An 11,129-nucleotide genomic window follows, 5' to 3' on the forward strand; every position below is an offset into this window, starting at 1 on the left:
GATAAAAAGTCAAAATTATGAGATAAATCATCATAAAGAAAGGGATATTTTTGGATATAAAGTCATAATTATGGGATAAATCAAAATGATGAAATAAGTCATAAATATGAGATAAAGGGTCGAAATCGTAAGATATAGGAGTCAAAATTATGAGATCAAAAAGTAAAAACTATGAGATAAGAAAGTCGAAATTATAAGATACTCGTAAATACAAAAATTATGAGATACTTACGAGACAAAAATTTGATAGACAAAAAGGCAAAATTATGAAAAAAAGCCATAACTAACAGATAAAAATGTCATAATTATGAGATTAGAAATCGAAATTATGGGATAAGAAAATAGAAATTATGAGATAAATCAATAATTATGACTCATAAAATACATCGAAAATATAAGGGACAAGCGGTGAAAAAATAGATGGATGGATAGAAGGTCAATAATTACGACTCATTAAATACATCGAAATTATAAGGGACAAGCGGTGAAAAATAGAAAGATGAAAAGAAAGTCATAATTATAACAAAGAGTCGAAATTATAAGATATAAAGTCATAATTATGACACAGAGTCGAAATTATCAGATAAAAAGTCGGAATTATTGAGTATAAAGTCATAATTATGAGATGAAAAATCCAATTAAGAGATTAAAACATGTGAAATTATGCGATTGATGAAAATTATAAAATAACAAATCTTAATTATGAGATAAAAAGTCATAATAGTAAGTCATAAAAAGTAATAATTATGACAAATCATACTTATGAGATTAGAAATCATAATTATGGGATAAAATGTGAAATTTATAAGATACAAAACATAACCAATATATTAAAAGTCGTAATCATGAGATCAAAAGTAGTAATTATGAAACGGGCTTCCAAAACTGTTCCAATCGAGAAAATATGGCTTCCGGGTAGCCCTCCCACGATGCATTGCAGTCGCAATAACCCGGAAAAGAAAACAGAACGTTACGCTGCCCAAACAACAAAATCAGTATGTTTTTGTATTTTTTTAATTCTTACTCAGTTGTAAGTGAGTTTAATTGAATCACAACACCACGAAACAGTTTTTGAGAAGTTTAGAAGTGACGATCATGCTCTCGGCAGCTTAGGCGGCGCTTGTTAGCATTAGCTAGCGGCTGGCTAACTCCGAGGAGCCGAACAACAACAGGCTTGTCGACCCGTAGTGCTGCTGGTTTTATTTTGGCACAGTTAGTCTTTTAAAGCCACCGAACTCTGCGTGAGTTGGCTCCAGTACAGTAGCCAAGAGCGTGTGCTTCCTCTAAGATGAGCTCCGAGGAGGCTGCAGCGCCCACAAAAGCCGTCCCGGATGATGACGGCATGACGTGGTGGTACCGATGGCTGTGCAAGATAGCTGGCGTCCTGGGAGGAATATGTAAGTACATGACACACTTTTAGTTGCAGATGTGTGTTTGGGTGAATGGGCTCTACTTCATAATGTGCACTATTTGGACTGCTTACTTTAAGAACACTGACTATTAATACGGTATCAGGTTGTAATTACACCAGAAAACAAGGCTTGCAGCCGTGCTATGACATGCATCAAGTGGTTCGGCCTCGCTAAACAATAGAGGCGCCATTGCTTTTTGTCTCCTCCGCTATGACCACAGTACTGCTGCTGTTGCTGGGCCCCGCCTGTGCGGCTGTAGATGCCGGTGGTCCTCAACCTACGGTAGCTGACAGGGATAAGCGTCCAAAGGCTTCAAAATATCCACCCATCCATCTATTTTCTACCGCTTGTCCCTAAACAGAAATTATTTTTTTTAAAAACCCACACACACACATGCAATGCGAGCATGCTGCAGTCGGGTTAAAAACAAAAATGCTGCAAAAACACAGAAATCCCAAAACAACTACACAAGATTACAAAACACTTGGCTTCATCTATCTGAGGTTGTTTGTTTAACCCCTGATCACAAGTGCCTCAAAGGGCTTTACAAACAACAACTGCATGATGATTGATTTACGTGGACCTCGACTTAAACAAGTTTAAAAACTTATTCGGGTGTTGCCATTTAGTGGTCAATTGTATGGAATATGTACTTTACTGTGCATTCTACTAAAACAAGTTTCAATCAATCAATGCATCCCATGATCTAAACCCGCATCCGGACAAAGAAAAAGCCTGAAACAGGAAGAAGAAGAAACCTTGGGAAGGCTCCGCAGATGTGAGAACCCCCCCACCCCCCCTCCTGGGTGACCGGCTGCCATAAGAGCCGAGTGGGTACCAAATATTGAATTGTTACATATCAAATAATAGATAATGTGAGAGCCTAGTCCATTGATAAGACAGCAGAGTGTTGTAAGGGGATCTTCTTGCATGTAGACGAGTCGAGACGTCCCAACTGATGCACTGAAGAGACAGCGAGCGCCTCTTCCAGACTGGTACCGCTACAGAAATGATTTGTGACCACCTGGTACTCTCTCCATACAAGCGAGGGTGGACCAAGCAGAAAAGAAAAGCGGCATATCAACTGGTCTAAACAGGGGTCTACTTAAAAAAACTAAAGTATTGACATGATTTTTAAGGTGGAAATTAAATGCTTCTACTAAGGTAGCGTTTCTAACTCTGGGAATCACTAATAAGCTGGCCTTCTTGGAATTTTGGGACGGCACATATGGCACAATACAATCAGCCAAATAAGATGGTGATAGACCCCAAAGAGGTTCATTAGGTCTTCAAAAATGTATGCAATTTGTTATTCTTATAGCCAGACCTGTGTGTTTACTTGACATCACGTGACAACCGCTGAGAAAGGCAACAGTTGTAGCCGAAACCGTCAGGTACAGAAGTAAACACACAGGTCTGGCTGTAAGAATAACAAATTGCATGGTACTAGACCGTTGAGTATTTTGTAACTAAGTAACAAAACCTTAAGACAGCATCTTAAGTGTACCAGAAACCAGTCCTAGTCAAAAGTCTAGCAGTCGCATTTTGTACCAAATGTAATCTTTTAATGCTGGACATGAGAAGACCCGAAAATAATACGTTGCAGTTATCAATAAGTGACGTAAGACAGATTTTAGCAATATTACGGACATAAAAGTAGTTTGTTTTAGTAAGACTCCAAAAGTGGAGCTTAAACGAGAGAGTTTGGTCGAAAATAATGCTGTGATTTTTTTGTCTTTGTCAAAGACTTAGCCCTAATTTTTGACGAATTTTGTTGTTCGTGTTTGACATAGATACTAAGATACTTGTACAAACCCCGTTTCCATATGAGTTGAGAAATTGTGTTAGATGTAAATACAAACGGAATACAATGATTTGCAAATCCTTTTCAACCCATATTCAATTGAATGCACTACAAAGACAAGATATTTGATGTTCAAACTCATAAACTTTTATTTATTTTTTGCAAATAATAATTAACTTAGAATTTCATGGCTGCAACAAGTTCACCACTGTGTTACATGGCCTTTCCTTTTAACAACACTCAGTAAACGTTTGGGAACTGAGGAGACACATTTTTTAAGCTTCTCGGGTGGAATTCTTTCCCATTCTTGCTTGATGTACAGCTTAAGTTGTTCAACAGTCCGGGGGTCTCCGTTGTGGTATTTTAGGCTTCATAATGCGCCACATATTTTCAATGGAAAACAGATCTTTACTACAGGCAGGCCAGTCTGGTACCCGCACTCTTTTACTATGAAGCCACGTTGATGTAACACGTGGCTTGGCATTGTCTTGCTGATAAGCAGGGGCGTCCATGGTAACGTTGCTTGGATGGCAACATATGTTCTCCAAAACCTGTATGTACCTTTCAGCATTAATTTCCGCTTCACAGATGTGTAAGTTACCCATGTCTTGGGCACTAATACACCCCCATACCATCACAGATGGTGGCTTTTCAACTTTGCGCCTTTAACAATCCAGATGGTTCTTTTCCTCTTTGGTCCGGAGGACACGATGTCCACAGTTTCCAAAAACAATTTGAACTGTGGACTCGTCAGACCACAGAACACTTTTCCACTTTCTATCAGTCCATCTTAGATGAGCTCAGGCCCAGCGAAGCCGACAGCGTTTCTGGGTGTTGTTGATTAACGGTTTTCGCCTTGCATAGGAAAGTTTTAACTTGCACTTACAGATGTAGCGACCAACTGTAGTTACTGACAGTGGGTTTCTGAAGTGTTCCTGAGCCCATGTGGTGATATCCTTTACACACTGATGTCGCTTGTTGATGCAGTACAGCCTGAGTGACCGAAGGTCACGGGCTTAGCTGCTTACGTGCAGTGATTTCTCCAGATTCTCTGAACCCTTTGATGATATTACGGACCGTAGATGGTGAAATCCCTAAATTCCTTGCAATAGCTGGTTGAGAAAGGTTTTTCTTAAACTGTTCAACAATTTGCTCACGCATTTGTTGACAAAGTGGTGACCCTCGCCCCATCCTTGTTTGTCTGAGCATTTTATGGAATCTACTTTTATACCCAATCATGGCACCCACCTGTTCCCAATTTGCCTGTTCACCTGTGGGATGTTCCAAATAAGTGTTTGATGAGCATTCCTCAACTTTATCAGTATTTATTGCCACCTTTCCCAACTTCTTTGTCATGTGTTACTGGCATCATATTCTAAAGTTAATGATTATTTGCAAAAAAAAAATGTTTAGGCAGGGCAAGGCAACTTTATTTGTATAGCGCTTTTCATACACAAGGCAGACTAAAAGTGCTTCACAGACAACAAAGTGAAATGAAAGAAAATAAAAGCAAAATTAAAATGCAGACAATAAAAATAAAAACAGTGCGGACGTTAAAAGATTAAAAGATATAGCTGAAAGCTAAGGTGAACATAAAAGTTTTCAGTCTAGTTTTAAAAGTAGTCAGAGTTGGGGAAAGTCTGACGTCTTCAGGAAGTTTATTCCAGCTATTTGTTGCATAGTGACTGAATGATGCTCTCCCTTGATTTGAGTTTACTCTGGGAACCGCTAACAGATTGGTCTCAGAAGATCTTAGTGATCTAGAGGGCTTATATAGTGGGAGCATATCAGTGATATACTTCGGCCCTAGACCATGTAGTGATTTATATGAGCAGGAGGATTTTGAAATCAATTCTCTGATGTACAGGGAGCCAATGTAAGGATTTAACAATTGGTGTAATGTGCTCACATTTTTTGGTCTTTGTTAGAACTCCAGCAGCAGCGTTCTGAACAAGCTGTAGCTGCCTGACGTTTTTTTTTGGGAAGACCTGCAAGGAGACCATTACAATAGTCTAAGCTACTGGTAATAAAGGCATGTACAAGTTTTTCTAAGTCTTGAGCTGACATGAGCCCTCTAAGTCTTGTTACATTTTTGAGGTGATAGTAGGCCGATTTTGTTACTGATTTGATGTGACTGTCGAAATATAAATCAGAATCTAAAATAACCCCAAGATTTCTGGCTTTATTTGAGGTTTTCAGGGAGAGTGATTGAAGGTGTTGGATGACTTTCTTTCTTTTTTAGCACCAAAAACAATTATCTCAGTTTTATCTTCATTTAGTTGTAGGACATTTTGGCACATCCAGTGTTTGACTTGCTCAATGCACTGGCACAGAAGATCTATGGGGTGATAGTCATTTGGTGATAGCGCTACATAGATTTGGGTGTCATCGGCATAGCAATGATGGTCAATGTTATTATTTTGCATGATTTGTCCTAGTGGGAGCATATAGATGTTAAATAAAGTCGGCCCCAAGATTGAACCTTGGGGGACTCCACACGTTACGTTGGTTGGTTCTGATACAAAGTCACCAATGGAAACAAAATAGTTCCTATCTTGTAGATATGACTTGAACCAGCTTAAAACTGTGCCTGAGATCCCCACCCAGTTTTCCAACCTGTCCAAAAGTATTGAGTGGTCGACAGTGTCAAATGCAGCACTGAGGTCCAATAGCATTAATACTGAAGTTTTGCCAGAGTCTGTGTTTAGACGGATGTCATTTATAACTTTATAACTTTGTGCTATGAAGAGGTCGAAATCCTGACTGGAAGTTGTTGTGGCAGGCAGTAGAAGCCAAGAAGTGATTTAGTTGTTTATCAGTTTGAACATCCAATATGTTGTCTTTGTAGCATACTCTACTGAATATGGGTTGAAAATGATTTGCAAATCATTGTATTACGTTTATATTTACATCTAACACAATTTCCCAACTCATATGGAAACGGGGTTTGTACATCCTGTTAGCCTGGCTAACTTCCGTTTTGTTCCGTGAACTTGCTTTGGTTTGATGGTTTATTCTTGTTTTAGCATTTATGTATTTGCAGCAATTTACCATTGCATTAGTTTTTAGGCGACACTGTGTACTCTGCCCCTGCCAAACACCATATCTCCCAAGCGACCTAATAAAACATGGTCAGTTTACTTCTGTATTTGGACTGACACCGGAGTCAAGTGCTTGTGTCACAGACACCACTGCTGCATATTCAATGAGCATTGTATTTTTCAGCAGGATGGAAACATGTGCATCAAATGTCAATAGACACAACCAAATGTTTATTATTCATCAGAAAAAGCTGTTAAAAAGTGAAAATGTTCCCGTTTGCTTCTTTTTCCTCTGCTGAGATCTTCAGTTTGAGTCCAATCCTAACCGTTGTGTTCTGCTCTGTCCTAAATATTGCAGCTTGTGCCATTGCAGGGGTGTGGAACTGCATCACCGTGAATCCTTTAAACATCGCCGCCGGAGTGTGGATGGTGTAAGTCAGGATCTAGAACAGGGTCTCAAAGTTGCGGCCTGCGGGCCCATATTTTGTGACTTAAGAAGGTGGTCTGAAATTCACTTTACACAAGTAAAAAAGTTGAAAATGTTCCTGTGTCAAACTTTGACCACCTGTTTTTTCATCTGGAATGTTTAAAGTGTTCAATATTTGAACTGTCTTCACTTATTATGAACGGCTCTTTGTCAAGGTTGAACGCATTTGTGCTGTTCCTGTGCGAGGTGCCCTTCTGCTGTCAGTTCATAGAGTTCGCCAACGCTATCGCTGCCCGTGCGGACCGCTTCCAACCCTGGCAGAAGGCCTTCTTTTACTGCGGGTGAGAACACAGGGATGTTGCTGAATGAAATCCAGTGGAACCTCGATTTACGAACTTAATTCCCAACAGGGTTCGTAAATCAAAACGTTTGTATAGTGAAGCAAATTTCTCCATAAGAAACAATGTAACTATGAATAATGGGTTCCAGCCTCGACAGAAGTACTTATTTTAGTGAAGGTTTGTACACTTTGAACACAAAATAAAGTGCTGTGCACTACTGTATATCAAACAAACATAACAAGGGGGTGATGAATCGACTGTCTTTTTATTAACTACCCAAAACAACAGGTTGCTGCTGTCCTCTGCTCTGTCAACACACGCAGACACACAGAGCCTATTTGTTGCCAGCACAAAGGATCAGAAATCACAAAAATCCCTGACTATTACAACCATATTGCTACAATAATTAACTTGAAAAAAAGTACAAGCCACTTAGTGTCGAATATGATGAAGGAGGAATATAGAGCTAAAGGAGGGTTAAAAGTACTTGAAAAAATAACTTTGAAACCGAAAGTTAAAGTTTTGATGTTGAATTTTGAAAAATACATCAGTGTATTCCAAATAAGAAGAAGTGAACACAATGTTTTTTTAGTTTGGATATAATTTTGATTCACACTTAAAATTATTTTAAATGAATTATTTATTTTCATTTTTCACTTTCATGTATTTTGATATTTAAGCTTGTTTTTTTATGTTCACATTTTTTTTCCCCAGATTCAAATCCTTTTTTCCCCAGATTCAATAATTGTTTTTTCTAATTCAGACTTTTGACCCTTTTTGTAAATGGAGCGCATGCGAGGGGCATTGCCTCCTGACAGACCAATGAGCAAAAGGATAAGTAGTGTCCTCTATCAAGTTGCCTTCAGGGAACTTAGGAACTAATTTAGCTCAAGCCAATACTTTTTTTATTGTATACACCATGTGATTGTAAGTGAAAGACGTAGTGCCAGTGAGAAATGAAGGCTGTGTTAAACAGCACTTAGGACAAATAGCAGAATTGCAACGACTCATTATGCCAGATTATTTCAACATGCACGTGTGTGCCTTGAAACTAAACTCTTCTCCTCTGCTGTAAAATAAGTCTACTATAGCATCTTTTTCCAGAAAAGTCCAGTCTCATCACAATTAAAACTTGATAGCCTGCTTCGTCAATTCTTCCATACTTGCAAGCCCCATCAATGCACAGTACTCGCAAATATTTTTTTTACTGCCACAGTGATTTTCTTCTTTCCACGCTGGTGTGTTGTCTTTTTAGGACTCATGTTGAGATAGCAAAATGAACAAAACTTGTCAAAAGAGGAATAAACACACAAAGGGCACACAAGGTAAAGCGCTGAGAAGTGAGTGTGTACTGTGAAGGAAGTGCTACAAAAATGCTGCGTCCTGCTTTCTGCCTGCAGGGGTGAAACAAGATGAATGACTGAATAAAGCATTCATTGATAAGACATGTTTCGCACAAGGTGGCATATTTGACTCAATGGAAAAGTTTGCAAATATAGGGGTTGGTAAATCGAGATTCCACTTTATAGGAGAAGTACTATTCTAATTTGTATGTTTGTTGTTTATGTCCATGGCTGCTCTGGGGCTCAGGATGGCGCTGTTTCCCGTATTCCTGAGTTTCTCCTTTACCACCTTGTTCGGAAACAGCATCGCCTTTGCCACAGGAGTCCTGTACGGTCTGGCATCTTTAGGCAAAAAGTAAGACACACCTAATTAAAAAAAGCAGCCATTTTGAACTCTAGAATGTGATTGACTGTCTTCTCCTTGTCATGCATTAACATAGGTGCTTATTTAAATCCATCCATCCATTTTCTACCGCTTAAATTCACCTCATAATTTGTTACCTCCAATTCCTTTTCATGATTTTTTTTAAATAATGTAAAGCCTTTCAGATTTGATTATAATATTTTTTTTAAACTTCATTGCTAATTCAAAACTAATTTCCACCACACTGCACTTCTAGTCTTAACATTAGATACACTTCCTTTTAAAAAGCCAGTACTGCCCAGTTTTGACTGATTTTCTTGAACAATGTTTGTTTTTTTCGCTTAATATTTTATTTTAGTATATAATGTAAGATACATTATGTAGTACAGTCAGACGCAAAATACACAATTACTTGTTTTCCCTAAATACCATTCTGTACAATAAAATGTTCAATATAACAGATTGTAAAATATAATTCCAGAATTAAGTAGCATTATTTTTCAGGTGTTATATAATATATTATTCAATATGCTAAAGTTTATTTATGGGTTTGTGCCAATTGATAGACCAGTCTTGTCTGATTTTCGTGAAAAAGTAGGGGATCGCCATTGCCAATTAATGCCTTTTGATGCCAATCCCTTACTTCTGACACTGTATTAATTATTAGTCCCCCTGCTGACAAGTGGCTAACAGCTAATTATGTGTCTCCATACAGAGTGTGGAATTGCTCCCCTAACTTAAAAATAATAATTTCCATTACAACAACTACTCTGCATTTCTTAGTACTTTATGTATCCATTATCACTGGAGGACGAGGCTAAACATGTTACACACCGAGAGCAAGCCAGGGGCCCGCATGCTAATGGCTAAGCGAACCACTAACTAGCTTTAAGCATCAAGAAATAGTGGCTGGTAAACGTTCATGGAGTGTACATGGATGCGTGTAACAGCAGAAAGTAAGCAGCTATTAACATGAAATTAACAAAGGGTTAATAAAACAACATCTGTTTGTGTGCCAGCATTGTCACAGTCAGTACATAACTTAAGGGGAGGGTGAATCAATCACCCATAAATTAGTGGGGTCGATACCTAGGTTACTATCTGTATATGATGGATACTGGAATGATAGGACGATATTTGTATTTTTTCAGGAATTTTTTGTTGACGTTTACTACAAACTGGGGAAGTAATTCCTTGTACACAGGAGGACTTGCTGGGCAAAAAGCAAAGTATTTAAATGAGCAGTAGATAGTAATTTGTACTTTTGTTTTGTTATTGTGTACTATTGACTTTGTTTTGCTTTTTAAAAAAATGGTAAAGAATATTAAACAGGTTTAAATATAGTGTTGATATTGTTAAGCTGTCAATAGTAATAATTGCAAAATTTACAGTTAATACATGTGATCAGTACAGGCCGATCTCACTAATGGATGATCGTTATCGGAATCTGTGGCATAAAACATCCTTCATTTTCACAAATAAAAGCCTTTTTGTACTGCTGTACCTAATGTCATGTTTTATTAGTAAGTCTTAACCTTCCTATTAACCCCCTACTATATTTGTGCAAATTAACGACTAATGGCCATTCTCACAGGGGCGACGCAGTGACTTACGCCAGGCTGCAGCACAACAAGCAGGGCGACGAGGAGAGGATGACCGGCACGGCAGAGTGAGCCCTCCTGTCGCGCTTTTTCTTCTTCTTCCTTTCCCAATCTTTGTTGGAGCGCACTCCTTACAGAAGAACGTTCATCCCTCTCCTGCACCCACCTACCTCCTCCTCTTCCTCCTTCTGTCCTTGCTGTCATCAAATTGTATTTATTATTACCTCTTTTTTGGACTTGCAGCATAAACCAGGAGAAGGTCCGGTTTTGTGTGCTCGCTTTTTCTAAATTATTTCACAGTGTGACCCTTTTTTTGGTTCTTTGTGTTGTTTTGCTGCTATTTTTTTTCCACCATGTGTTTGTAGTTGCACACACCCTTCTTCAGGACCTGAACACTTTGCTGATTGTACGATGTGCTTATACGACGTAAGATTTACTTCTTTTTTTTTTATTAAGCAGCTTAAAACTTAAGTGATGTCGCCTTTCCTGACTTTGCAGCCTGAATGTATTTCGTGTTTTATTTTTCATAGCTTTTATCATGAAGTCTTAGCAGTTTGCCTGAACCTTTTCTCACTTGCAGTTTTAGTAGAATGAGCCAGAATGATCACTATTGAGTAAGAACAAAAATTGCGGTGTTTTTATTTACCAGATTTCCTCATAGAGCGCCACTTTCTCTTTAAACGTCAGCTTCATGTCTGCTCAATTGACGGTCGGTCAGGGTTAAGGATGGGCATAATTCATGGATTTATTTTAGTGCTGTCTATTCAAATCCTCTCTTTTGCAGGGAAGAGTCCTC

At 38.5% G+C, this 11,129-nt stretch overlaps 1 protein-coding gene across 1 annotated transcript; it reads left to right on the forward strand.

Moving 5' to 3' along the window:
* Positions 1–926: 926 nt before the first annotated feature.
* cacfd1 (calcium channel flower domain containing 1) lies at positions 927–10,890 on the forward strand. Its single transcript, XM_062056775.1, has 5 exons — positions 927–1,397; positions 6,616–6,688; positions 6,900–7,025; positions 8,616–8,723; positions 10,327–10,890. The coding sequence occupies exons 1-5, from the start codon at positions 1,289–1,291 to the stop codon at positions 10,403–10,405; spliced, it is 495 nt and encodes a 164-aa protein (XP_061912759.1). The 5' UTR covers positions 927–1,288; the 3' UTR covers positions 10,406–10,890.
* Positions 10,891–11,129: the final 239 nt, after the last annotated feature.

This window comes from Entelurus aequoreus, linkage group LG08 (genome assembly GCF_033978785.1).
Source record: "Entelurus aequoreus isolate RoL-2023_Sb linkage group LG08, RoL_Eaeq_v1.1, whole genome shotgun sequence".
NCBI classification, from domain to species: domain Eukaryota; kingdom Metazoa; phylum Chordata; class Actinopteri; order Syngnathiformes; family Syngnathidae; genus Entelurus; species Entelurus aequoreus.